We start from the raw sequence: 27,457 nt of genomic DNA, 5'->3' as shown, positions 1-27,457 counted from the left end.
TGGGCCGAAATTACGCATTAGCGTAATTACGCATCGTAATTCACTACAAATGCACCGTAAGCGTTACGTGTAAGGTTACGGTATTACGCGTAATTAATTACGCGTAGACCGTGGGTTACGTTTTACGCGTAACAAATTACACGTAAGATAGTAAACTCCCATTGAAATTACACAGTCTGCCGTAATCTCGTAATATTACGCTCCCGTATAATATAAAAAAGCCGCCGACTTTAAGGGTTAATAGCAAAGCCCCCTTAAGTGCTAAGAGCCTCAAATTTGGAGAATATATTAAGGAGATCAGAAGGAATAAGAGGAAAAAAATTTTTTTCAAAAAGACTTTATAGTTTTTGAGAAAATCGATGTTAAAGTTTCAAAGGAAAAATAGATACATTTAAAAACCCGCCGACTTTAACGGTTAATAGCAAAGCCTGCTTAAAATTTAGAAACACCAAATTTACAGGGTATATTAAGGGGATCAGTGGGAATAAGAGGAAAAATTTTTTTTCAAAAAGACCTTATAGTTTTTGAGAAAATCGATTTTTAAGTTTCAAGGGCAAAAATGTCTTTTAAATGCGGAAAATGTCAGTTTTTTTTGCACAGGTAACAATAGTGTTTTATTTTCATAGATTCCCCCAAGTGGGAAGAGTTTTACTTACTTCGTTCTGAGTGTGGGAAATATTAAAAAAAAAACGACGTGGGGTCCCCCCTCCCAGACCTCTTTAACCCCTTGTCCCCCATGCAGACTGGGATAGCCAGAATGCGGAGCACCGGCCGCGTGGGGCTCCGCACCCTGACTATACCAGCCCGCATGGTCCATGGATTGGGGGGTCTCGGAAGGGGAGGGGCAGCCAAGCTTTCCCCTCCCCCTCCGAGCCCTTGTCCAATCCAAGGACAAGGGGCTCTTCTCCACCTCCGATGGGCGGTGGAGGTGGAGGCCGCGATTTCCTGGGGGGGGAGGTTCATGGTGGCATCTGGGAGTCCCCTTTAAAAAGGGGTCCCCCAGATGCCCACCCCCCCTCCCAGGAGAAATGAGTATAGAGGTACTTGTACCCCTTACCCATTTCCTTTAAGAGTTAAAAGTAAATAAACACACAGACACTTTGAAAAAGTATTTTAATTGAACAAAAAACATAACCACGAAAAAAGTCCTTTAATATTCTTAATTAACCATTAATACTTACCTGTCCCTTTAAAAGCCAGTTCCCACGCAATATCCTCGGAAATATACTAATCAGTTACAATGTAACAAAGCTATTACAATGTAACAACTTTGTTACTTTGTAACACCACCGCACCCGACGTCACTCGCCGCCACCGCCGCGTCTGCGCTGACCCGACAGAGCTCTGAGCTATATAGCTCAGAGCTCCCTAAGCATCTTTGTATTTGGGCTCCAAGGAGCCCCATTGGTCCTTAGCAGACCAATGGGGTTCCTTTAAATCAGAAGGAACCCCATTGGTCTGCTAAGGACCAATGGGGCTCCTTGGAGCCCAAATACAAAGATGCTAAGAGAGCTCTGAGCTATATAGCTCAGAGCTCTGTCGGGTCAGTGCGGGACGCTAAGTCCCCGCCGCCTCCCGCTGTCAGCCCCGCCCACATCTGTCACCCACATGTCACCCACATGTGGGTGACATGTGGAAGAGGCGGGGAGGACAGCAGGAGGCGGCGGGGACTTAGCGTCCCGCACGGACCCGACAGAGCTCTGAGCTATATAGCTCAGAGCTCTCTTAGCATCTTTGTATTTGGGCTCCAAGGAGCCCCATTGGTCCTTAGCAGACCAATGGGGTTCCTTCTGATTTAAAGGAACCCCATTGGTCTGCTAAGGACCAATGGGGCTCCTTGGAGCCCAAATACAAAGATGCTTAGGGAGCTCTGAGCTATATAGCTCAGAGCTCTGTCGGGTCAGCGCAGACGCGGCGGTGGCGGCGAGTGACGTCGGGTGCGGTGGTGTTACAAAGTAACAAAGTTGTTACATTGTAATAGCTTTGTTACATTGTAACTGATTAGTATATTTCCGAGGATATTGCGTGGGAACTGGCTTTTAAAGGGACAGGTAAGTATTAATGGTTAATTAAGAATATTAAAGGACTTTTTTCGTGGTTATGTTTTTTGTTCAATTAAAATACTTTTTCAAAGTGTCTGTGTGTTTATTTACTTTTAACTCTTAAAGGAAATGGGTAAGGGGTACAAGTACCTCTATACTCATTTCTCCTGGGAGGGGGGGTGGGCATCTGGGGGACCCCTTTTTAAAGGGGACTCCCAGATGCCACCATGAACCTCCCCCCCAGGAAATCGCGGCCTCCACCTCCACCGCCCATCGGAGGTGGAGAAGAGCCCCTTGTCCTTGGATTGGACAAGGGCTCGGAGGGGGAGGGGAAAGCTTGGCTGCCCCTCCCCTTCCGAGACCCCCCAATCCATGGACCATGCGGGCTGGTATAGTCAGGGTGCGGAGCCCCACGCGGCCGGTGCTCCGCATTCTGGCTATCCCAGTCTGCATGGGGGACAAGGGGTTAAAGAGGTCTGGGAGGGGGGACCCCACGTCGTTTTTTTTTTAATATTTCCCACACTCAGAACGAAGTAAGTAAAACTCTTCCCACTTGGGGGAATCTATGAAAATAAAACACTATTGTTACCTGTGCAAAAAAAACTGACATTTTCCGCATTTAAAAGACATTTTTGCCCTTGAAACTTAAAAATCGATTTTCTCAAAAACTATAAGGTCTTTTTGAAAAAAAATTTTTCCTCTTATTCCCACTGATCCCCTTAATATACCCTGTAAATTTGGTGTTTCTAAATTTTAAGCAGGCTTTGCTATTAACCGTTAAAGTCGGCGGGTTTTTAAATGTATCTATTTTTCCTTTGAAACTTTAACATTGATTTTCTCAAAAACTATAAGGTCTTTTTGAAAAAAAAATTTTCCCTCTTATTCCTTCTGATCTCCTTAATATATTCTCCAAATTTGAGGCTCTTAGCACTTAAGGGGGCTTTGCTATTAACCCTTAAAGTCGGCGGCTACCTAACATTGATCCATGCGTCAACTTTTCCGCTTGGCAGCATGACCTTACGCATTAATTGCTAGTAGGAATTTACGCGTAAGCCTATAACGTAACAACTTGAATTACGGTATTCTTACGCGTAATTGCGTAAGGGCAATGCGTAATTACAGACATGTACCGAAATTGAATGTCTATGCCGTAAGCGTAATTTCGTAATGCGTAATAGCGTAAAATTACGCGTAATGATCCGTAAGCGTAGCTTTTTCCATTACGATCAGCACTGGTAGGGGGAATTAACGGTTAGGAGTCAGGCAAGTAGTTTGTGTAGGGGGGAGTTTAGGGTTAGGCATCAGGCAGGTAGTTTGTGTAGGAGGGAGTTTAGAGTTAGGTGTCAGGCAGGTCGTTTGTGTAGGGGTGAGTTTAGGGTTAGGTGTCAGGCAGGTCGTTTGTGTAGGGGGGAGTTTAGGGTTAGGTGTCAGGCAGGTAGGTTGTGTAGTGGGAGGTTTAGGGTTAGGAGTCAGGCAGGTAGTTTGTGTAGGGGGGAGTTTAAGGTTAAGTGTCAGGCAGGTAGTTTGTGTAGGGGGAGTTTAGGGATAGGTGTCAGGCAGGTAGTTTGTGTAGGGGGAGTTTAGGGTTAAGTGTCAGGCAGATAGTTTGTGTAGGGGGGAGTTTAGGGTTAGGTGTCAGGCAGGTAGTTTGTGTAGGGGGAGTTTAGGGATAGGTGTCAGGCAGGTAGTTTGTGTAGGGGGAGTTTAGGGTTAAGTGTCAGGCAGATAGTTTGTGTAGGGGGAGTTTAGGGTTAGGCATCAGGCAGGTAGTTTGTGTAGGGGGAGTTTAGGATTAGGTGTCAGGCAGGTAGTTTGTGTAGGGGGAGTTTAGGGTTAGGCATTAGGCAGGTAGTTTGTGTAGGGGGGAGTTTAGGGTTAGGTGTCAGGCAGGTAGTTTGTGTAGGGGAGAGTTTAGGGTTAGGCATCAGACTGGTAGTTTGTGTAGGATGGAGTTTAGGGTTAGGCGTCAGGCAGGTAGTTTGTGTAGGGGCAGGTTTAGGGTTAGGCGTCAGGCAGGTAGTTTGTGTAGGGGGGAGGTTTAGGGTTAGGTGTCAGGCAGGTAGTTTGTGTAGGGGAGAGTTTAGGGTTAGGTGTCAGGCAGGTAGTTTGTGTAGGGAGGAGTTTAGGGTTAGGCGTCAGGCAGGTAGTTTGTGTAGGGGCAGGTTTAGGGTTAGGCGTCAGGCAGGTAGTTTGTGTAGGGGGGAGGTTTAGGGTTAGGCATCAGGCAGGTAGTTTGTAAGGGGGGGGTTTAGGGTTAGGCGTCAGGCAGGTAGTTTGTGTAGGGGGATGTTTAGTGTTAGGCGTCAGGCAGGTAGTTTGTGTAGGGGGAGTTTAGGGTTAGGCATCAGGTAGGTAGTTTGTGTAGGGGGAGTTTAAGGTTAGGCGTCAGGCAGGTAGTTTGTGTAGGAGGGGAGTTTAGGGTTAGACGTCAGGCAGGTAGTTTGTGTAGGGTAGAGTTTAGGATTAGGCATCAGGCAGGTAGTTTGTGTAGGGGGAGTTTAGGGTTAGGCATCAGGCAGGTAGTTTGTAAGGGGGGGGTTTAGGGCTAGGCGTCAGGCAGGTAGTTTGTGTAGGGGGATGTTTAGTGTTAGGCGTCAGGCAGGTAGTTTGTGTAGGGGGAGTTTAGGGTTAGGCATCAGGCAGGTAATTTGTGTAGGGGGGAGTTTAGGGATAGGCGTCAGGCAGGTAGTTTGTGTAGGGGGAAGTTTAGGGTTAGGTGTCAGGCAGGTAGGTTGTGTAGGGGTGAGTTTAGGGTTAGGCGTCAGGCAGGTAGTTTGTGTAGGGGGGAGTTTAGGGATAGGCGTCAGGCAGGTAATTTGTGTAGAGGGGAGTTTAGGGTTAGGCATCAGGCAGGTAATTTGTGTAGGGGGGAGTTTAGGGTTAGGCCTCAGGCAGGTAGTTTGTGTAGGGGGGGGGGAGTTTAGGGTTAGGCGTCAGGCAGGTAGTTTGTGTAGGGGGGAGTTTAGGGTTAGGTGTCAGGCAGGTAGATTGTGTAGGGGGGAGGTTTAGGGTTAGGCGTCAGGCAGGTAGTTTGTGTAGGGGGGAGTTTAGGGATAGGTGTCAGGCAGGTAGTTTGTGTAGGGGGGAGTTTAGGGTTAGGTGTCAGGCAGGTAGTTTGTGTAGGGGGGAGTTTAGGGTTAGGTGTAAGGCAGGTAGGTTGTGTAGTGGGAGGTTTAGGGTTAGGAGTCAGGCAGGTAGTTTGTGTAGGGGGAAGTTTAGGGTTAGGTGTCAGGCAGGTAGTTTGTGTAGGGGGGAGTTTAGGGTTAGGTGTAAGGCAGGTAGGTCGTGTAGTGGGAGGTTTAGGGTTAGGCGTCAGGCAGGTAGTTTGTGTAGGGGGGAGTTTAGGGTTAGGTGTCAGGCAGGTAGTTTGTGTAGGGGGGAGTTTAGGGTTAGGTGTAAGGCAGGTAGGTTGTGTAGTGGGAGGTTTAGGGTTAGGTGTCAGGCAGGTAGGTTGTGTAGGGGGAATTAACGGTTAGGAGTCAGGCAAGTAGTTTGTGTAGGGGGGAGTTTAGGGTTAGGCATCAGGCAGGTAGTTTGTGTAGGGGGGGAGTTTAGGGTTAGGTGTCAGGCAGGTAGTTTGTGTAGGGGGGAGTTTAGGGTTAGGTGTCAGGCAGGTAGTTTGTGTAGGGGGGAGTTTAGGGTTAGGTGTAAGGCAGGTAGGTTGTGTAGTGGGAGGTTTAGGGTTAGGTGTCAGGCAGGTAGGTTGTGTAGGGGGAATTAACGGTTAGGAGTCAGGCAAGTAGTTTGTGTAGGGGGGAGTTTAGGGTTAGGCATCAGGCAGGTAGTTTGTGTAGGAGGGAGTTTAGAGTTAGGTGTCAGGCAGGTCGTTTGTGTAGGGGTGAGTTTAGGGTTAGGTGTCAGGCAGGTCGTTTGTGTAGGGGGGAGTTTAGGGTTAGGTGTCAGGCAGGTAGGTTGTGTAGTGGGAGGTTTAGGGTTAGGAGTCAGGCAGGTAGTTTGTGTAGGGGGGAGTTTAAGGTTAAGTGTCAGGCAGGTAGTTTGTGTAGGGGGAGTTTAGGGATAGGTGTCAGGCAGGTAGTTTGTGTAGGGGGAGTTTAGGGTTAAGTGTCAGGCAGATAGTTTGTGTAGGGGGGAGTTTAGGGTTAGGTGTCAGGCAGGTAGTTTGTGTAGGGGGAGTTTAGGGATAGGTGTCAGGCAGGTAGTTTGTGTAGGGGGAGTTTAGGGTTAAGTGTCAGGCAGATAGTTTGTGTAGGGGGAGTTTAGGGTTAGGCATCAGGCAGGTAGTTTGTGTAGGGGGGAGTTTAGGATTAGGTGTCAGGCAGGTAGTTTGTGTAGGGGGAGTTTAGGGTTAGGCATCAGGCAGGTAGTTTGTGTAGGGGGGAGTTTAGGGTTAGGTGTCAGGCAGGTAGTTTGTGTAGGGGAGAGTTTAGGGTTAGGCATCAGACTGGTAGTTTGTGTAGGATGGAGTTTAGGGTTAGGCGTCAGGCAGGTAGTTTGTGTAGGGGCAGGTTTAGGGTTAGGCGTCAGGCAGGTAGTTTGTGTAGGGGGGAGGTTTAGGGTTAGGTGTCAGGCAGGTAGTTTGTGTAGGGGAGAGTTTAGGGTTAGGTGTCAGGCAGGTAGTTCGTGTAGGGAGGAGTTTAGGGATAGGCGTCAGGCAGGTAGTTTGTGTAGGGGCAGGTTTAGGGTTAGGCGTCAGGCAGGTAGTTTGTGTAGGGGGGAGGTTTAGGGTTAGGTGTCAGGCAGGTAGTTTGTGTAGGGAGGAGTTTAGGGTTAGGCGTCAGGCAGGTAGTTTGTGTAGGGGCAGGTTTAGGGTTAGGCGTCAGGCAGGTAGTTTGTGTAGGGGGGAGGTTTAGGATTAGGCGTCAGGCAGGTAGTTTGTGTAGGGGGGAGTTTAGGATTAGGTGTCAGGCAGGTAGTTTGTGTAGGGGGAGTTTAGGGTTAGGCGTCTAGCAGGTAGTTTGTGTAGGGGGGAGTTTAGGGTTAGGTGTCAGGCAGGTAGTTTGTGTAGGGGGGAGTTTAGGATTAGGTGTCAGGCAGGTAGTTTGTGTAGGGGGAGTTTAGGGTTAGGCGTCTAGCAGGTAGTTTGTGTAGGGGGGAGTTTAGGGTTAGGTGTCAGGCAGGTAGTTTGTGTAGGGGGAGTTTAGGGTTAGGTGTCAGGCAGGTCGTTTGTGCCGGGAGGGGGGAGTTTAGGGTTAGGCATCAGGTTTGAGCTGGGGAACGGGGGCTATAGGGTTAGGCGTCAGGCAGGTAGGTTGTGCGGTGGGGAGGGGTTAGGCATCAGGCAGGTAGGTTGTGTGGTGGGGAGGGGTTAGGCGTCAGGCAGGTAGTGTGTGCTGGGGGGGGTGATAGGGTTAGGCATCAGGCAGGTAGTTTTTGGGGTAGGAGGTGGTTTAGGGTTAGGCGTCAGGGGGAGGGTTCTGGGTGAGAATAAGCTTACAATATTTTACACTTTATTAGCAAAATATTGGTGTTAAATACCGATATTTTACTATAGGCATTACTGGGTGCGCCTTATTTCGATTTACACCCCTTATATATCAGTCTTGTCATTTCTGCAGCCGAATCTCTGCAAACAAGTCAGTGATCCAGTGATTGCCGAGAAGCCACGCTGAACTTTCCCTGCTGGATCTTCATTCCAGAAAAGTAGGGAAATAAGGAAAACCCTGGCTTGGTGAGGCTGAGAAACCACAAACCACAGCCGTGGTGGAGGACAGAGGAAGAGCTGAGAGATCGTGGGCAGAGATACATGGCTGGAAATCCATCATTCACAGGCTGTGTGGGACATGGGGCTGACCTCAGTGTGAGTCAGTTGTAGGACAGCTATACGCAGGCAGACCATGCAATAGTGCACAGAGGGCAGCAAAACATAGAAGCCAGTGCGGGGAGGAAGGCATAGAAGCCAGTGCAGGGAGGAGGGCATAGAAGCCAGTGCGGGGAGCAAGGCATAGAAGCCAGTGCGGGGAGGAGGGCATAGAAGCCAGTGCGGGGAGCAAGGCATGGAAGCCAGTGCTGGGAGCAAGGTATAGAAGCCAGTGCTGGGAGCAAGGCATAGAAGACATGTGGGCAGCAAGGCATAGAAGTCAGTGTGGGGAGCAAGGCATAGAAGCCAGTGCGGGGAGGAGGGCATAGAAGCCAGTGCGGGGAGCAAGGCATAGAAGCCAGTGCAGGGAGCAAGACATAGAAGCCAGTGCGGGGAGCAAGGCATAGAAGCCAGTGCGGGGAGCAAGACATAGAAGCCAGTGCGGGGAGCAAGGCATAGAAGCCAGTGCGGGGAGCAAGTCATAGAAGTCAGTGCGGGCAGCAAGGCATAGAAGCCAGTGTGGGGAGCAAGGCATAGAAGCCAGTGCGGGGAGTAAGGCATAGAAGCCAGTGTGGGGAGCAAGGCATAGAAGCCAGTGCAGGGAGCAAGGCATAGAAGCCAGTGCGGGGAGCAAGACATAGAAGCCAGTGCGGGGAGCAAGGCATAGAAGTCAGTGCGGGGGAGGAGGGCATAGAAGCCAGTGCGGGGAGCAAGGCATAGAAGTCAGTGCGGGCAGCAAGGCATAGAAGCCAGTGCGGGGAACAAGGCATAGAAGCCAGTGCGGGGAGCAAGGCATAGAAGTCAGTGCGGGCAGCAAGGCATAGAAGCCAGTGTGGGGAGCAAGGCATAAAAGCCAGTGCAGGGAGCAAGGCATAGAAGCCAGTGCGGGGAGCAAGACATAGAAGCCAGTGCGGGGAGCAAGGCATAGAAGTCAGTGCGGGGGAGGAGGGCATAGAAGCCAGTGCGGGGAGCAAGGCATAGAAGCCAGTGCGGGGAGCAAGTCATAGAAGCCAGTGCGGGGAGTAAGGCATAGAAGCCAGTGCGGGGAGCAAGGCATAGAAGCCAGTGCGGGGAGCAAGTCATAGAAGCCAGTGCGGGGAGGAAGGCATAGAAGCCAGTGCTGGGAGCGAGGCATAGAAGCCAGTGCTGGGAGCAAGGCATAGAAGCCAGTGCGGGGAGCAAGGCATAGAAGCCAGTGCGGGGAGTAAGGCATAGAAGCCAGTGTGGGGAGCAAGGCATAGAAGCCAGTGCGGGGAGTAAGGCATAGAAGCCAGTGCGGGGAGCGAGGCATAGAAGCCAGTGCTGGGAGCGAGGCATAGAAGCCAGTGCGGGGAGCAAGGCATAGAAGCCAGTGCTGGGAGCAAGGCATAGAAGCCAGTGCAGGGAGGAGGGCATAGAAGCCAGTGCAGGGAGGAGGGCATAGAAGCCAGTGCAGGGAGGAGGGCATAGAAGCCAGTGCGGGGAGCAAGGCATAGAAGCCAGTGCAGGGAGGAGGGCATAGAAGCCAGTGCGGGGAGGAGGGCATAGAAGCCAGTGCGGGGAACAAGGCATAGAAGCCAGTGCGAGGAGCAAGACATAGAAGCCAGTGCAGGGAGGAGGGCATAGAAGCCAGTGCGGGGAGCAAGGCATAGAAGCCAGTGCGAGGAGCAAGGCATAGAATCCAGTGCGGGGAGCAAGGCATAGAAGCCAGTGCGGGGAGCAAGGCATAGGAGCCAGTGCGGGGAGCAAGGCATAGAAGCCAGTGCGGGGAGCAAGGTATAGAAGCCAGTGCTGGGAGCAAGGCATAGAAGCCAGTGCTGGGAGCAAGACATAGAAGCCAGTGCGGAGAGCAAGGCATAGAAGCCAGTGCGGGGAGCAAGGCATAGAAGCCAGTGCGGGGAGCAAGACATAGAAGCCAGTGCGGAGAGCAAGGCATAGGAGCCAGTGCGGGGAGCAAGGCATAGAAGCCAGTGTGGGGAGCAAGGCATAGAAGCCAGTGCGGGGAGGAGGGCATAGAAGCCAGTGCGGGGAGCAAGGCATAGAAGCCAGTGCGGGGAGCAAGGCATAGAAGCCAGTGCTGGGAGCAAGACATAGAAGCCAGTGCGGAGAGCAAGGCATAGGAGCCAGTGCGGGGAGCAAGGCATAGAAGCCAGTGCGGGGAGCAAGGTATAGAAGCCAGTGCTGGGAGCAAGGCATAGAAGCCAGTGCTGGGAGCAAGACATAGAAGCCAATGCGGGCAGCAAGGCATAGAAGCCAGTGCGGGGAGCAAGGCATAGAAGCCAGTGCGGGGAGCAAGGTATAGAAGCCAGTGCTGGGAGCAAGGCATAGAAGCCAGTGCTGGGAGCAAGACATAGAAGCCAGTGCGGAGAGCAAGGCATAGAAGCCAGTGCGGGGAGTAAGGCATAGAAGCCAGTGTGGGGAGCAAGGCATAGAAGCCAGTGCGGGGAGCAAGGTATAGAAGCCAGTGCGGGGAGCAAGGTATAGAAGCCAGTGCTGGGAGCAAGGCATAGAAGCCAGTGCTGGGAGCAAGACATAGAAGCCAGTGCGGAGAGCAAGGCATAGAAGCCAGTGCGGGGAGTAAGGCATAGAAGCCAGTGTGGGGAGCAAGGCATAGAAGCCAGTGCGGGGAGTAAGGCATAGAAGCCAGTGCAGGGAGGAGGGCATAGAAGCCAGTGCGGGGAGGAGGGCGTAGAAGCCAGTGCGGGGAGCAAGGCATAGAAGCCAGTGCAGGGAGGAGGGCATAGAAGCCAGTGCGGGGAGGAAGGCATAGAAGCCAGTGCGGGGAGCAAGGCATAGGAGCCAGTGCGGGGAGCAAGGCATGGAAGCCAGTGCGAGGAGCAAGGCATAGAAGCCAGTGCGGGGAGCGAGGCATAGAAGCCAGTGCTGAGAGGAGGGCATAGAAGCCAGTGCGGGGAGCAAGGCATAGAAGCCAGTGCGGGGAGATAGGCATAGAAGCCAGTGCGGGGAGTAAGGCATAGAAGCCAGTGCGAGGAGCAAGGCATAGAAGCCAGTGCGGGGAGCAAGGCATAGAAGCCAGTGCGGGGAGCAAGGCATAGAAGCCAGTGCGGGGAGCAAGGCATAGAAGTCAGTGCGGGGAGGAGGGCATAGAAGCCAGTGCTGAGAGGAGGGCATAGAAGCCAGTGCGGGGAGCAAGGCATAGAAGCCAGTGCGGGGAGATAGGCATAGAAGCCAGTGCGGGGAGGAGGGCATAGAAGCCAGTGCAGGGAGGAGGGCATAGAAGCCAGTGCGGGGAGCAAGGCATAGAAGTCAGTGCGGGGAGCAAGGCATAGAAGCCAGTGCGGGGAGCAAGGCATAGAAGTCAGTGCGGGGAGCAAGGCATAGAAGCCAGTGCGGGGAGGAGGGCATAGAAGCCAGTGCTGGGAGGAGGGCATAGAAGCCAGTGCGGGGAGCAAGGTATGGAAGCCAATGCGGGCAGCAAGGCATAGAAGCCAGTGCAGGGAGCGAGGCATAGAAGTCAGTGCGGGGAGCAAGGTATGGAAGCCAGTGCGGGCAGCAAGGCATAGAAGCCAGTGCAGGGAGCGAGGCATAGAAGTCAGTGCGGGGAGCAAGGCATAGAAGCCAGTGCGAGGAGGAGGGCATAGAAGTCAGTGCGGGCAGCAAGGCATAGAAGCCAGTGCGGGGAGCAAGGCATAGAAGCCAGTGCGGGGAACACGGCATAGAAGCCAGTGCGGGGAACAAGGCATAGGAGCCAGTGCTGGAAGCAAGACATAGAAGCCAGTGCGGAGAGCAAGGCATAGAAGCCAGTGCGGGGAGTAAGGCATAGAAGCCAGTGTGGGGAGCAAGGCATAGAAGCCAGTGCGGGGAGCAAGGCATAGAAGCCAGTGCGGGGAGCAAGGCATAGAAGCCAGTGCGGGGAGCAAGGCATAGAAGCCAGTGCGGGGAACACGGCATAGAAGCCAGTGCGGGGAGCAAGGCATAGAAGCCAGTGCGAGGAGGAGGGCATAGAAGCCAGTGCGGGGAGGAGGGCATAGAAGCCAGTGCGGGGAACAAGGCATAGAAGCCAGTGCGGGGAGCAAGACATAGAAGCCAGTGCAGGGAGGAGGGCATAGAAGCCAGTGCGGGGAGCAAGGCATAGAAGCCAGTGCGGGGAGCAAGGTATAGAAGCCAGTGCTGGGAGCAAGGCATAGAAGCCAGTGCTGGGAGCAAGACATAGAAGCCAGTGCGGAGAGCAAGGCATAGAAGCCAGTGCGGGGAGTAAGGCATAGAAGCCAGTGTGGGGAGCAAGGCATAGAAGCCAGTGCGGGGAGCAAGGCATAGAAGCCAGTGCAGGGAGGAGGGCATAGAAGCCAGTGTGGGGAGGAAGGCATAGAAGCCAGTGCGGGGAGCAAGGCATAGGAGCCAGTGCGGGGAGCAAGGCATGGAAGCCAGTGCGAGGAGCAAGGCATAGAAGCCAGTGCGGGGAGCGAGGCATAGAAGCCAGTGCTGAGAGGAGGGCATAGAAGCCAGTGCGGGGAGCAAGGCATAGAAGCCAGCGCGGGGAGCAAGGCATAGAAGCCAGCGCGGGGAGCAAGGCATAGAAGCCAGTGCGGGGAGATAGGCATAGAAGCCAGTGCGGGGAGGAGGGCATAGAAGCCAGTGCGGGGAGTAAGGCATAGAAGCCAGTGCGAGGAGCAAGGCATAGAAGCCAGTGCGGGGAGCAAGGCATAGAAGCCAGTGCGGGGAGCAAGGCATAGAAGCCAGTGCGGGGAGCAAGGCATAGAAGTCAGTGCGGGAAAGAGGGCATAGAAGCCAGTGCTGAGAGGAGGGCATAGAAGCCAGTGCGGGGAGCAAGGCATAGAAGCCAGTGCGGGGAGGAGGGCATAGAAGCCAGTGCGGGGAGCAAGGCATAGAAGTCAGTGCGGGGAGCAAGGCATAGAAGCCAGTGCGGGGAGCAAGGCATAGAAGTCAGTGCGGGGAGCAAGGCATAGAAGCCAGTGCGGGGAGGAGGGCATAGAAGCCAGTGCTGGGAGGAGGGCATAGAAGCCAGTGCGGGGAGCAAGGTATGGAAGCCAATGCGGGCAGCAAGGCATAGAAGCCAGTGCAGGGAGCGAGGCATAGAAGTCAGTGCGGGGAGCAAGGTATGGAAGCCAGTGCGGGCAGCAAGGCATAGAAGCCAGTGCAGGGAGCGAGGCATAGAAGTCAGTGCGGGGAGCAAGGCATAGAAGCCAGTGCGAGGAGGAGGGCATAGAAGTCAGTGCGGGCAGCAAGGCATAGAAGCCAGTGCGGGGAGCAAGGCATAGAAGCCAGTGCGGGGAGCGAGGCATAGGAGCCAGTGCTGGAAGCAAGGCATAAAAGCCAGTGCGGGGAACAAGGCATAGAAGCCAGTGCGGGGAGCAAGGCATAGAAGCCAGTGCAGGGAACAAGGCATAGAAGCCAGTGCGGGGAGCAAGGCATAGAAGCCAGTGCGGGGAGCAAGGCATAGAAGTCAGTGCGGGCAGCAAGGCATAGAAGCCAGTGCGGGGAGCAAGGCATAGAAGCCAGTGCAGGGAGCAAGGCATAGGAGCCAGTGCGGGGAGCAAGGCATAGAAGCCAGTGCGGGGAGCGAGGCATAGGAGCCAGTGCTGGAAGCAAGGCATAAAAGCCAGTGCGGGGAACAAGGCATAGAAGCCAGTGCGGGGAGCAAGGCATAGAAGCCAGTGCGGGGAGCAAGGCATAGAAGTCAGTGCGGGGAGCAAGGCATAGAAGTCAGTGCGGGGGAGGAGGGCATAGAAGCCAGTGCGGGGAGCAAGGCATAGAAGCCAGTGCAGGGAGCAAGGCATAGAAGTCAGTGCGGGCAGCAAGGCATAGAAGACATGTGGGGAGCAAGGCAAATGTCAAATGCCAAAGTTGCCAAACTGCAGGTCTGAGCCTTCAATAGTAACAAGAGCTCCAGGTGGAAACAGCAAAGATGGTTCTTCTCTGACAGTTTGATTGCTATCCCTCCCTCCTTACCTGCAGCTTGACTGGTGCAGAGTGTGATCCTTATTCCTGGTCACCTCCGCCGCCCGTCTCACAGTCATCGTGTCAGCATGTGAGATCGTTCCCGCTCCCCTGCAACAAGACAAAGTACACTGATTACCCTTCCACACATCTGACATTTATTTCATGCATAGATATTATCATGGTTCAAAGCCCCTGTCCAGGGGTCTGCACATGGGAGAGGAGGACTGCTGTCCATGAGGGCTGTGCATGGGAGAAGACAAGTGCTGTTCATGAGGGCTGTGCATGGGAGAAGACAACTGCTGTTCATGAGGGCTGTGCATGGGAGAAGAGAACTTCTGTCCATGAGGGCCGTGCATGGGAGAGAACTGCTGTTCATGAGGGCTGTGCATGGGAGAAGTCAACTGCTGTTCATGAGGGCTGTGCATGGGAGAAGAGAACTTCTGTCCATGAGGGCCGTGCATGGGAGAGAACTGCTGTTCATGAGGGCTGTGCATGGGAGAAGACAACGGCTGTCTATGAGGGCTGTGCATGGGAGAGAGGAACTGCTGTCCATGAGGGCTGTGCATGGGAGTGAAGAACTGCTGTCCATGAGGGCCGTGCATGGGAGAGGAGAATTGCTGTCCATGAGGGCCATGCATAGGAGTGGGGAACTGCTGTCCAGGAGGGCCATGCATGGGAGAGGGGAACTGCCGCCCATGAGGGCCGTGCATGGGAGTGGGGAACGGCCATCCATCCATGAGGGCCATGCATGAGAAAGGGGGAACTGTTGTCCATGAGGGCCGTGCATGGGAGAGGGAACTACTGTCCATGAGGGCCATGCATAGGAAAAGACAACTGCTGTCCATGAGGGCTGTGCATGGGAGAGGGGTACTGCTGTCCATGAGGTCTGTGCATGGCAGAGGGGAACTGCTGTTCATGAGGCCCGTGCATAGGAGAGGGGAACTGCTGTCCATGAGGGCCGCACATGGGAGAGGGGAACTGCTGTCCATGAGGGCCGTGCATGGGAGAGGAGAACTGCTGTCCATGAGGGCTGTGCATGGGAGAAGAGAACTGCTGTCCATGAGGGCCGTGCATGGGACAAGAGAACTGTTGTCCATGAGGGCCGTGCATGGGAGAGGAGAACTGCTGTCCATGAAGGCCGTGCATGGCAGAGGGGAACTGCTGTCCATGAGGGCCGTGCAGGGGAGAGGAGAACTGCTGTCCATGAGGGCCGTGCATGGGAGAGGAGAACTGCTGTCCATGAGGGCTGTGCATGAGAGAGAACTGCTGTCCATGAGGGCCGTGCATGGGAGAGGAGAACTGCTGTCCATGAGAGTTGTGCATGGGAAGAGGGGAACCGCTGTCCATGAGAGCTGTGCATGGGAGAGGAGAACTACTGTCCATGAGGGCCGTGCATGGGAGAGGAGAACTGCTGTCCATGAGAGTTGTGCATGGGAGAGGAGAACTGCTGTCCATGAGGGCTGTGCATGGGAGAGGAGAACTGCTGTCCATGAGAGTTGTGCATGGGAGAGGAGAACTGCTGTCCATGAGGGCTGTGCATGGGAGAGGAGAACTGCTGTCCATGAGGGCCGTGCATGGGAGAGGAGAACTGCTGTCCATGAGAGTTGTGCATGGGAGCGGAGAACTGCTGTCCATGAGGGCTGTGCATGGGAGAGGAGAACTGCTGTCCATGAGGGCCGTGCATGGGAGAGGAGAACTGCTGTCCATGAGGGCCGTGCATGGGAGACATTGGTAAAAAAAAAGTACATTACCTTATTAAAAACACTGCCACGTTTTCACTATATGTCAAAATGTACTGGAAACGTGCTACAAAAATCATAGAAACCAGATCCGTTTAAAAAAAAACTGATCCGTTTTAAATGGATCCGTTTTGATCCGCTGCAAGTGTGGACTGGCCCTTACCCCAAAGACGTAATGACCCAGATTATAAAGTCAAAAGAACATTGATCAAACCTCACAGCGGGAATGGCGTTCAACAAGTCTCCAATCCTTAGGTTATTAAGTATCCTAGGTATCCAAAGGTAGAACAAAGTGGTAGTGCATAGAAAATAAAAAATAAGTGCACTCTGTTGTACATAAAAAAGAGCAACAGGCCAAGAGGTCACAAATACCGGCGTATACAATGAGGGACCCAGCACTGTCTTCTTCAAGTTTGCTCTTTTATTCATCAATGCATAATTTCATAACAGAACCAACAGGCCTGGTGGGAGTGAGATGTGCAGGAAAACCTCTTGCCAGTTTAAGAGTTCTGCTTTCTACAACCCTGCCACTAATCTCTGAAGCTTGTATGTGCCAGATAACAGATAAAGCAGAGCAAGCTGTGACTGTCTCATCGCACACCAGGAAGTAGGAAGATGCATGGAGCTCAGGAATTCAGGCTGTGTGTGCAGCAAAGCAGGGCAGCTTTGGACCAGAAGAAATTATTTACTTTGACATCTGGCTGCTCATATCTCCCAAGTCATGACACCCTTCTGCTTTGTCTGCGCTCAAGGCCATGGCCTTTGTTGCCTTCCCAGAAATCCGCCCCTGCATTTAGCATAATGGTATGAAAGCCTTATGAAAATCTTGTGCTGTTTGGTAATATGGTCCATATCTCCTATACCCAGAAAGACCAGTCTTGTGGTCGGCAGTTTTGGAACCACAAGGATGGTTGCAATTGAGTCAGACACTGTGGACCAATAGGGAGATAAGCGTGAACAGGACCAAAAGACGCAAAGGAAGTCACCCAACCCTGTCCCACATCTATTACAGTATTGGGACAGTTGTGGGTTAATCTTTTGAAAAATATTATAGTTAGGAGGACCTGTACCCAGAAGCTGAGCTTTGTATACATCATTAGCATGGAAACGGCACGAGTTGTTCCCCAGCTGAAATAATCCAGTTCTCCTTACCTTTTATGGATACAAATAAAAAGAAGCTAAAAACTTCTGCCTGGGCTCTTGATCAAGTAATTAAACTCAATGTGTTAGTCTACATATACTTATGAGTGCTTATGATATCTTAAAATGGGGCCTTGATCAATAATTATTATTATTATTATTATGTTATATTTGATATAGTGCTGGCATCTTCCACAAATATACTTTTTTCTTTCACACCCTCTTTTAAAATATTTTTTTTTTGTCACCCAAATAAGTAGAATATAAGCAGTTCCTATTACAGCAGAATCTCCTTATCGTAAACTCTGATATAGTAAACCTCTGGCTATAGTAAACCCTCTTTAACCCATTAGTAGATTCAATAGAGTAATCTCATTTGAGATAAGTGAACTGCTGCTTTTGACCTCAGCTGGTAGAACTCGCTATGCTGTAAATTCTTGGAATGCTTTGATCTCTCTCTACTAGCAGAAAATATAGAAACTGAAAGCAGAAGTCCTCTGTTATTGTCTCATACTGCCCCCTAGTGACAAGTTGCCATAAATACACATTACAGCAGTACTAATTAGAAGCAAGGAAATGTAACAAATAAAGAAATAAAAAAAAGTGTTAAAATAAATTGGCCTGGAGAACTTGCAAGCCTCTAAATAAATTGGCAGCTAAATGGTTAAAAGTTCACCTCAGGCAGCACAAAGTCTAGAACCACCCCTTCTAGCCAGTTTACTAACACGTGCTTCCATATAAACAATAACAGTGTATTTTTTTCATGACAACAGCTATTTTATAAATCAATAATAAAAATAATTATGACTTTGATGCAAAAACCTATGCTACGCATCCATTACTGTTGCCTTCCCTCCAGGGTTTACCTGATAAACTGTAACTCTGTGTTTTATACTGATAGTAAATTACCTACAATGTGTACTGTTCCTTGCAGGAATAGTGCTGGAAATAGTGTTTAAAACTAATTATCCTCAACTGCTTCCAGAGTCTTCCCTTCTCTTTATTGGATTGGGCTGCTTATCGTAACTGCGCCGCACTTATCAGCACTTCAGTACATATTAGAGGCTTGAAAGCACACACTTGCAATAATGGTTGTCAGAAATGTTCAATCTTGTTTCAAATATTTTAACTCCCAACAAAGACCTCAGCAGGTTGTGCTCTATTGGGAGGGAGGAGATGACAACGGCATGGAATGGAACGGCCATTGAATTGCAATAGGTCATTAGTCATTGTTCTGCAGTGTTCCCAATCACTATTAAGCAACTGCTGGGCATCAGTGGACAGCTGTAAACATGGTAAAAGCACCCAAAACAGTTTTAAAGTGGATCCGAGTTGAAAAACTAACTATAACAAGTAACTTGTCAAAATATCTTATCTAAAGTTTAGATAGTTTACACAGCAAATCTAGCTGCAAACAGCTTCAATATTTACTGATTTCTTTTTCCTGTGATACAATGAGGGCAGCCATGTTCTGTTTGTCACATTGTCAAAGGCCTGAGATGCTATCAGCTTGCCTGTGTGTAATGTGACAAATTTAGTCCCCTCTCCTCCTCCCTCCTCCCCTCTGCCTCTGAAATCTCTGGCTAGTAACCTCCTCCTCCTGCCTAGACTGAGCTCCCATAAGCCCTTGCTACAGTGCCAAGGCACTCCGAAAAACCTGTGGGCGAGGCTTGTTTAGTTAATAGGGAAATGGAGTATTAAAACAAAACAAGTATTTGGCTTGAGGAATGCCCTATAAACTATATGAAAGGACCACAATTATGCAATGAGTAAAAGTTTATCTCGGATCCACTTTAAAGTGGACCTGAACTCAAGGCCCACCAAGACACAGGGCCTGTTTAGCCTGTCTAATTCCCCCTCATACGTGACTAATCACAGGTTTTAATTTGATCTCTCAGCTGTGTCAGCTGGCTGCCTCAGCAGAGCGGCTAATTTGTAAACACAGGATGTTAACAATATGTCTGCTTCCTTGAAAGCAGGAAGTAGACACACTGCAGATTTATTGCAGGATTTGTATCGGCTGTAACAAAGATTTTTCTTTAAAGGCTATTATGCTGTTGCTTATCTTTTAGAGCAGAGAGGAAGTTCTGTGTTCAGGTCCGCTTTAAGCAATTGTTTCAAGCAAAGTAGGTTGTAAGTGTGTACATCTCTAAGTCTACGGGACAGTAAAGATGGCCACACACAGGTTAAAGGGGAACTTCAGCCTAAACAAACATACTGTCATTAAGTTACATTAGTTATGTTAATTTCAATAGATAAAAAATATAATCTCTTACCCACCCTGTTTTATAAGAACAGGCAAAATGTTTGTGATTTCATGGTGCATCCATCTTTTTGGTTGAAAGGAGGTGACAGGGAGCATGAGACAGTTCTAAGTGTCCTGATCACCCCTCCCAGCTGCGCACGCTAGGCTTCAAATCTCAAATTCAAAATAAACAAATTTGCACCAAAACAGCAGAAGGAGAATAACAACATCAGAAATCCCATCATGCTATGCACAGCATCAGGGGAAAAATGCCCGGGCAGTTTTCTTCTGTGCAGCTAAAAATGAGGCTTGGGTAAGAAAAACAAACTTCTGATGCTGTGAAACTGTTAAAGAAACCCTAAGCCTTTTCATTGCTGCTGAGTAGATTTTTAGTCCGGAGGTTCACTTTAATGTTCAGCAATTTCAATCGCTTTGGTCTGAATTCTTATTATGTATTGACCATTACACCCCTGAACGATTTAAAAAAACTGGTACATTTTTATTGAGTTTGGTGAGGGGGCAGATGGGTGCAAGACTGAGCAGCAGGAGATGCTTCGTATGGTATTGAGACAGTAGTCAAGGTAGAGGATCTGTTCAAATCGAGTCGGACAAGTTAGTACCCCAGATTAATTTCCAGAAGGGGGATCAATTGCTTGCCAGATCCAGTCACACCCACTCTCATGCATTCCTCCCAAATTTTTGGGATAAGAAGGAGCCACACCTCTAATCACACCCCTGCCACACCCCTCATCACGCAAACCACAAACCGTTTGCCAGCCAAAGACACAGTTTTGTCATTCAGAGCACACTGGTCCTTTCTATCACCTTTCGTTTTCCTTCATTTTAAAATAAAAAATAAATACATTTAAAGTGGTCTGAAACTCCGACATAACATTCAATAAAAATGTGTTTTCCTACTTTCTATTATTCATACAGTTATATTTGTTTTTGTGCATGTGTAATATTGTCTGTTTACAAATTACAAGTTTCCAAAGTGTCGTTTATCTTGCCCTGAAAGCTGACATTGCATATTATTCAAACTGCTTTTTATTATATATTAACATCTTCTAATTAGCTGTTCTGAACTGTTTGTGTGTCTGAAGCACAGAGAGCTCCTTTTCACTTGTTACACTGTGTACACACATTGTAACAACATTGGAATGACACTGTTATCCACAGTTTGGATGAGGATTGAAGCTGAATAGCAGGACAAAGGGCTTTAGTTTGACCATTTCAGTGATGTTCTGCAAAACAAAATATTCTGGGATAGCAGCTTTCAAGGTGTGAGGAATCTTTTAGAGCTAAGTAGAAATGCCGACTTTCAGACCACTTTAACCAGCTGAGCGGTCTGGACGAGCTCAGCTCGTCCAACACCGCCAGCGGCTGCCGCTCAGGCCCTGCTGGGCCGATTTTAATGAAATAAAAAGCAGCACACGCAGCCGGCACTTTGCCAGCCGCGTGTGCTGCCTGATCGCCGCCGCTCTGCGGCGATTCGCCGCGAGCAGCGGCGAAAGAGGGTCCCCCCAGCCGCCTGAGCCCAGCGTAGCAGGAACAAAAAGTTCCGGCCAGCGCTAAGGGCTGGATCGGAGGCGGCTGACGTCACGACGTCGGCTGACGTCGATGACGTCACTCCGCTCATCGCTATGGCGACGATATAAGCAAAACAAGGAAGGCCGCTCATTGCGGCCTTCCTTGTTTATTCTGGGCGCCGGAGGCGATCGGAAGATCGCCTCCGGAGCGCCCTCTAGTGGGCTTTCATGCAGCCAACTTTCAGTTGGCTGCATGAAATAGTTTTTTTTTTATTTAAAAAAAACCCTCCCGCAGCCACCCTGGCGATTTAATCAGAACGCCAGGGTGGTTAAATGATGAGAAAAGTTTAGAGTCAATGAATCACATTTGTCTCCACCGCAGCTGGGACACCTCTGGTTAAGCCCCTCCATGATGTCAGTCACTAAACTGGAAGTAAGGGCTGCCCCAGCCGGACGCTTCTGTGACAACAACATTATCTTGACCAGCCCTGCTGAATGCTGTCCGGACCCACCACAGAAATGGACACTACTGCACCTTCTGAACTGGAACACCTTGGCCAGCACTGCCAGATGTCAACATTCAGGTTCCTCAGCAGCATCAACCATCACCACAGGTTTCTTTCATTAAGAACTGGGTCATCACTGCTGAACCTTCGCCTACCTCTGCCCCCCCCCCTCTTCCCATCTCCTTAGGGATGACAGATGATTGCCAAGTGCGACTGGTGGCGCCGTAGTATGGCAGCCTCGGCTCTTGGCTTTCAGACATTATCCACCCTCCTTCCAGAACCTGTATGAGCCAACACCAATTTTGGGTACAACCTCCCGTTTGTACTTGGCGAAATTAATGATTCTGATTCTGATATTGTATCTGAACAGTCACATGCCAGTATTTTAAAACAGCTATCAATCAAAAAAAAAAAAAAAAAAGGTTGAGTACTGAAAGTGATATTCTTTTTATTTGCACTGACAACAAATATTATTACAGAATAAGCTTTAGGGAGTCCCTCCGTCCGTGTGATCATCAGAAGGAATCCAAAAAGCGAATCCTTTAATAATAACTGGTAGCACAAATAAAAAGCGTATCACATACCACAACTGCTCTGCTTTTGTAATACTAGAGGAGCTGTCGTGCACGACTCTGCCAGTTTCCTCCTCGGCTGTCCGTAGAGATGAGGCCCTATCTTCCCTGCGGGGTCCTGGTGCAAAGTCCCGCTCTCCTCGGCCCTCATTATGCACATATGGTTTTCCGGCCAATGCCCTCGAACTGCAGCTTACAAACAATCTCATCCTGGTGTGCCGCGACCAGGGAAACGCAACATTTCTGCTGTAGCCTCCACGAGATTTCCCAAGAGAAAAGGACCAATCTTCTTCCATGACGCCAAGTCTCCCCATTAACCCTCTCGCCGCTTAAAAACTGCAGCACTATTTCTGTCTCAAGACTAAAGGGGTCTAAAAGAGAATCCTTGTTGCCCATAGCAACCTAGCAGTTATTCCAGAGTGCCAGAGAGCTACCCCATCCCTTACAGCATCTGTTTCCAATATTTTAGGAATCTTTTAATGGCATATTACCTAAAAAGGTAATGCATTATTACGAACATGAAAAAAAAAATTTGATTTAAAAGAGAAGTTCAGGAAACGACATTAGATCGAATGCTGAATATGGGCAACATTTATCATTAGCAACTTTCATTTATTTATTTTTGCATCTCATACTTTTTTGGCTGCAAAACTTTTCTGACCATTTCTAGCCAGTTGTCTGACTCCCAGCATCTGAGTCATTAAAGCAGGAGGATTAGCCATACTATGCCAGGGGGGAAAAAAATACATATATAAGTAGATAAATACTTGATCTACTTACATAACACATGTATTGTACTGTCCACATTTTGATTTCAGTGAATGTAATATAGTAAATGAAAAGAATTCTGTTCCTGGTGGGAACCGTGTCTTTTGCCCACAGTTTAGGCTAAATCCTGATGTCATTTCTGCCCTTTACTTTTTTTCTTTTCTCCTCCAATAGCTGAGTCACCTCAGCCTTGCTTGTAAACACAAGTGAGCAGGGGATCGTGTTTCAGATAAGCAGCTAGGCAGGGAAATAAATGGAAGAGGAGGAATATATTATAGATAAAAAGAACCCCCAGCATGCAACTGTTTTGGCACAGACTACTAAAGGGCCAGTGCTCATTAAAGAGAACCCGAGGCGGGGTTCTGGGAATGAAATCCCCATACAGAGGCTGGGTCTGTCTACAGAGTCTAGCCTCTGTTGCTATATAGATTGCTCCTAAGCCCCCCCCCCCCCCTGCGCTCTGTAATACCCCATAACTCACAGCCGCACGGTGCGGCTGTGTTTACCTCTCCGCTGTCAGTCTCGGCTGCTCCCCCGCCTCCTGCATCGCTCCGGTCCCGCCTGCGTCCCTTCCCTCCAATCAGCGGCGAGGGAAGGGACGTGGGCGGGGACCGGAGCGATTCAGGAGGTGGCGAGACTGACAGAGGAGAGGTAAACACAGCGCGCTCTCACAAACTGTGTGTCAGCAGCGCGACTGTGTTTTATGGGGGGATTACAGAGCGCAGGGAGGGCTTAGGGGCGATCTATATAGCAACAGAGGCTGGGCTCTATAGACAGACCCCGCCTCTGTGTGGGGATTTTATTCTCAGAACCCCGCTTCGGGTTCTCTTTAAGTATGTGATCACTCCAAATCAAAACAGCAGAAAGTTTTGAAAGTTTTGAATGCAGGATTAGCTTCTTTATCATACACTCAGACCAGTTGCTGTTGAAATTTGATTGGTGACAATCCCGCTTTAAGATAACTACAGCAACTCATAACTTGATTAATGGCACCAAAGATAGCTGAGTTCTATTTAGGGAGGAACTCTGGGTTCAAAGACTTTATCTTCCATTCCTGATCCTTCACTTTAATTACCACTATCACAAAAATGTACAGTTTAAAATACATGTGTATGAATATGTGTAGAAATGTACATTTGTACTAGAGTAAAATGAGCTATAAATTATTTTTCTCATATGTTCCTGTAGCTTGCAGTAATCCATAAAAGTCTGAGGGTAGGAACACACTAGGCAGAAACGCTAGCGTTGCGGAAAACGCAGCGAAAACGCACATAATGCAAGTCAATGGGCCTCATGAAAAAACGCATATGTTTGCGCTCTGCAATGCGCATTTTTTTAAACGCTGGTCTTGCTGCGTATTTTTCCAAAACTCATCTAAAAAGCAGATAATGAAAGTCAATGGTGATGCAAAGGTATTGTGTTCTAGTGCGTTTTTAATGTGTTTTGTATGCTTTTAAAAAAAAAAAAAAAAAAACAAGTTCGATGATGTATTTCCACTTCCTGTTGACTTCCTAGTGATTGTATAATATATAACGGAACAGTTATTGAAAAGATCAAAAATAGGAAACTGAAGAATACTGATGAACTTTTCCTTTTAAGATTCCCAAAAAGTTCAGAATAATATTGACGTGATCTTTGATCCAAAAATATCCACCTACTGATTGTATCTTGTCATATAGTGCGTATAAGTGGAACGAGACAAAAATATCAACAAGTGTAATATACCGTATCACATAATAACTGTTTGGATCCTCCCAATTACAGTTACATTGGACTTCCAAGTGATTTGAATAAAAAAAAAACATGCAAAACGCATACAAAACGCATATGCGTCTTATATGTTATGTAATGTTATATGTGAACAGAAAACAGATTAAAACGCACGCAAAACGCAAGAAAAACGCACGTGCGGAACAAAAAAGCAAAAGGCAAACGCACACAAAAAACGCACTAAAAACGCACAAACGCCTATGCATTTTTGGATTTTGGATTAGTCTATCTCCTTCTGGGGGATTCTCAGGGTTTTCTTTGATTTCAAAAATACTTATTAAATGGCAGTTGCTCTGCCCAACTGCACGTTGGAGAATTAGGAAAACCATCTGGCATCTTTTTATAGGTCCTTTCCAGGGAGTGTTTATTGTAAAGAATAAAGCAAATATTGAGAATCCCCTATGAGGAGATGGACTCCAAAATCTGTCAGAAATCTGCCCCCCCCCCCCCCCCCCGGGCTCTGCTGTCCCCCCTTAAAAATAGCGCCGGGGCTTGTCGCTAGCCTTGTGTTTACCTGCATACTGCCAATCAGCTTCGCTCCCCCACCTCCTCTATTGCAGGGCTCCCCCGCTTTAGTCGAAATACTTCCTGGGTCGCGGCTTCTCTTCCAATTGGAGGAAGCTTATGGAGGCGGAGACTGGGGGGACACTGGCGGGAGGAGCCCTGCAATAGAGGAGGCGGGGGAGCGCTGCTGATTGGCAATATGCAGGTAAACACAAGGCTAGCGACAAGCACAGGGAATGGGGGTTAGTGGCAGCAGGATGGGGCACAGGGGACAGGAGGAGGCACTAAAGAACAGGAGGAGGCAGAGGGAGACAAGTAGGCAGAATGGGGAGACAGAAAGATAATAGAGGGCACAGAGACCAAGCAGGTGGTTTCAGTGCACGGCGCTCAGTACTGAGTGCCAAAGCAAAGTACTGAGTGCCCCTGCCAAAGCAGGGTGCCGCTATAGCACTAATGCTATAGTGCCTGCCATGCGCAAGGGTGATTCGGACCCAGAAATACTTCTTCCTCCGAGTTGCTACGACTCGGAGAGGGAACAGTATTTAACGTCGCCTGGAATTTGAGCGGCAGCAGGGTGAGCAGTCAATCGGCTTACCCTGCGCCCAGCTCACCAGCGATGTTATAATACGTACGCCAGAAAGGGAACACGGGGGTAAAAGGGTAGCAGGAAAAAAGGGCTCCTGCTGAGGGTGGACGAAAAGAGCGTCGCCATAGACTCTAATGCAATTATCGTTAATACAGCGAAAAAAAGGAGAAAAAAGGGCGCCCGGTAACTCTCGTTAACATTACAACATTACAGTTTTTTAAGTATGTTATCATTTTAGAAGCTTGCAACATTATAGTTTTTGACATATTATTTTGTTTCTATGTACAGATTTAACGTTATCAAAGATATTATCGTTTCTATGTTTAAAAGGGTGTTTCTGCAGAGGGAGTGGTTAGGGTTAGGCCCCACCCGGGCGGAGGTTAGTTTTAGGCAACACGGAGCGGGGGGGGGGGGGGGGTTGCATAGGGTTAGGCACCACCAGGGGGGTGATTAGGGTCAGGCACCACCAGCGGGGTGGTTAGGGTTAGACAGCACCGGGGGGGTTGGGGTTATGCATAGTGTTGGGCGAACATCTGGATGTTCGGGTTCGGTGTGGTTCGGCCGAACATGCCCCTGATGTTCGGCATGTTCGAGCCGAACCCCGAACCCACCCCGAGAATGTCCCTTTGGGGCCCCTATAGGGTCCCAGCATAAAAGGAGAACAAGCCCCTAGCGCGGGGGGGGGGGGGGGGGGTCGGAAATGCCCCCACCCCTCCCCGCTGAGCTCTCCCTTCTGCCGGTACTCTATAATTAAATTTAAGTGCCCAAAAGTACCTGAGGAGGAGGAGGGCAGGAAGAGGGAAGCTGGAGTTCTTGGGCACTAGTACCATCTGGTGCTTCCGCCCTCTCTTGACGCACTTCCTGTTTACATTTGAAGTCGCGTCAAGAGTGCGCAGAAGTACCGCGATGACGCGAACGAGGGTACGCGTCATCTACATGACTCCGGCTTCCCTCTTCCTGCCCTCCTCCTCCTCAGGTACTTTTGGGCACTTAAATTTAATTATAGGGTACCGGCAGAAGGGAGAGCTTAGCGGGGAGGGGTGGGGGGCATTTCCGACCCACCCCCGCGCTCGGGGGCATGCTCTCCCTTTATGCTGGGACCCTATAGGGGGCTATGTTCGGCCGGACACGGCTGTGTTCGGCCGAACAAAGAAGGCCTGTTCGGGTTCGGGCAGCCATGAGGTGTTCGGGGGGTGCCGAACCGAACCCGAACAGGCCAAAATCCGGGCGAAACCGAACAGTGGCGAACTAGTGTTCGCCCATCACTAGTTATGCACCACCGGGGGTGATTAGGGTCAGGTGCCACCAGGGGAGTGGTTAGCTTTAGGCACCACCAGGGGTGGGTTCTGTGTGAGGGTAGGGTTGGATTAAGCTGTATCGTTGAATTACGTCACAATTTTTAACGTTAATATCTTTTTCGTTATTGTTTCCCATCTTTTTTAAAACTGTATTTATCGTTAACCAAGTTTGGCAATGATGTTTATCTTTATAAGCTTTCATTATCAACCAGCGCCATTTTTTATCCAGCCGGGCCCTTTTTTTCTGGCGTCCGTTTTTCATGCACGCGGTATAAGGAAGAGGCAGGGAGGAGCCACAGTGGGAAAGGTGGAGACACATGGAAATGGGAGTGTGCACAGAAGGACAGTAGGAGGCACAAAGGGGGCACAGGGGGGGGGGGGGGCACAGATGGACAGTAGGTGGGCATTGGAGGCACTGGGGACACTGAAGGGACAGGAGGAGGCACAGGGGAACAGTGGGGGCACAGAAGGGGATGGTAGTGGCACAGAAGGAGACACTGGTGGCACAGAGGGCGAGACAGTGGGACACTGATGGATGGAAATGGCAAAGAAGGGGATACCGGAGGCAAAACGGGGCAGAAGCATCATGGGGGATGGGGGGAAGAGGACACAGTCTACCATCTGACAAAAGTTCCTATCTTGTTCGTTATCTGGGGACCATATATACAAACTAAATTTTTGCAGAGATCTTCTACTTTCAAGAAACATAACTTTACAATGCAGATGCAAAATGAAGCAATTTGAATCCAGGAGACAGAATGATTCTTGCTCTGAGCAGTACAAGTGCGACGCTCCAGCTTAGAGCAGTAGGTGAGTATTTGTTTCGCTCCCGCCGCATGTGAGTATTCTGGGAGATAAAATTCTCCTTCTGTGCTGAGAGATTCTGATGGAACCTTGGCAGGCAGGCTCCGCTCTCCGCTCGTCAGGCCTCAGTGATTGCAGCAGGGAGATGAGGACTGCCGAGGCTTCCCTAAAACGCCGGGCAGAATATCAATGGGCCAGATGAATAAAGGCGCTGGGCACAGTTGCCCAGAGACAAGTGCAACCAGCTGTGTGGCAAAGGGCCACCCCTGCCGGCATGTATAAACACCCTCACCCC

At 49.8% G+C, this 27,457-nt stretch overlaps 1 protein-coding gene across 1 annotated transcript in view; it reads right to left on the bottom strand.

Annotated features, from left to right (window-relative positions):
- DENND2A (DENN domain containing 2A) overlaps positions 1-27,457 on the bottom strand; it is a 216,274-nt gene that overhangs the window by 122,028 nt on the left and 66,789 nt on the right. The window contains exon 2 of the mRNA XM_068278269.1: positions 13,711-13,809. Within this exon, the coding sequence (XP_068134370.1) occupies positions 13,711-13,778 (68 nt within the window). The 5' untranslated portion in view covers positions 13,779-13,809. The remainder of the gene's footprint in view (positions 1-13,710; positions 13,810-27,457) is intronic.

The sequence above is a fragment of the Hyperolius riggenbachi genome, chromosome 3, assembly GCF_040937935.1.
Source record: "Hyperolius riggenbachi isolate aHypRig1 chromosome 3, aHypRig1.pri, whole genome shotgun sequence".
In the NCBI taxonomy this organism is placed as follows: Eukaryota; Metazoa; Chordata; class Amphibia; order Anura; family Hyperoliidae; genus Hyperolius; species Hyperolius riggenbachi.
This window is presented reverse-complemented; position numbering and strand designations above follow the sequence as displayed.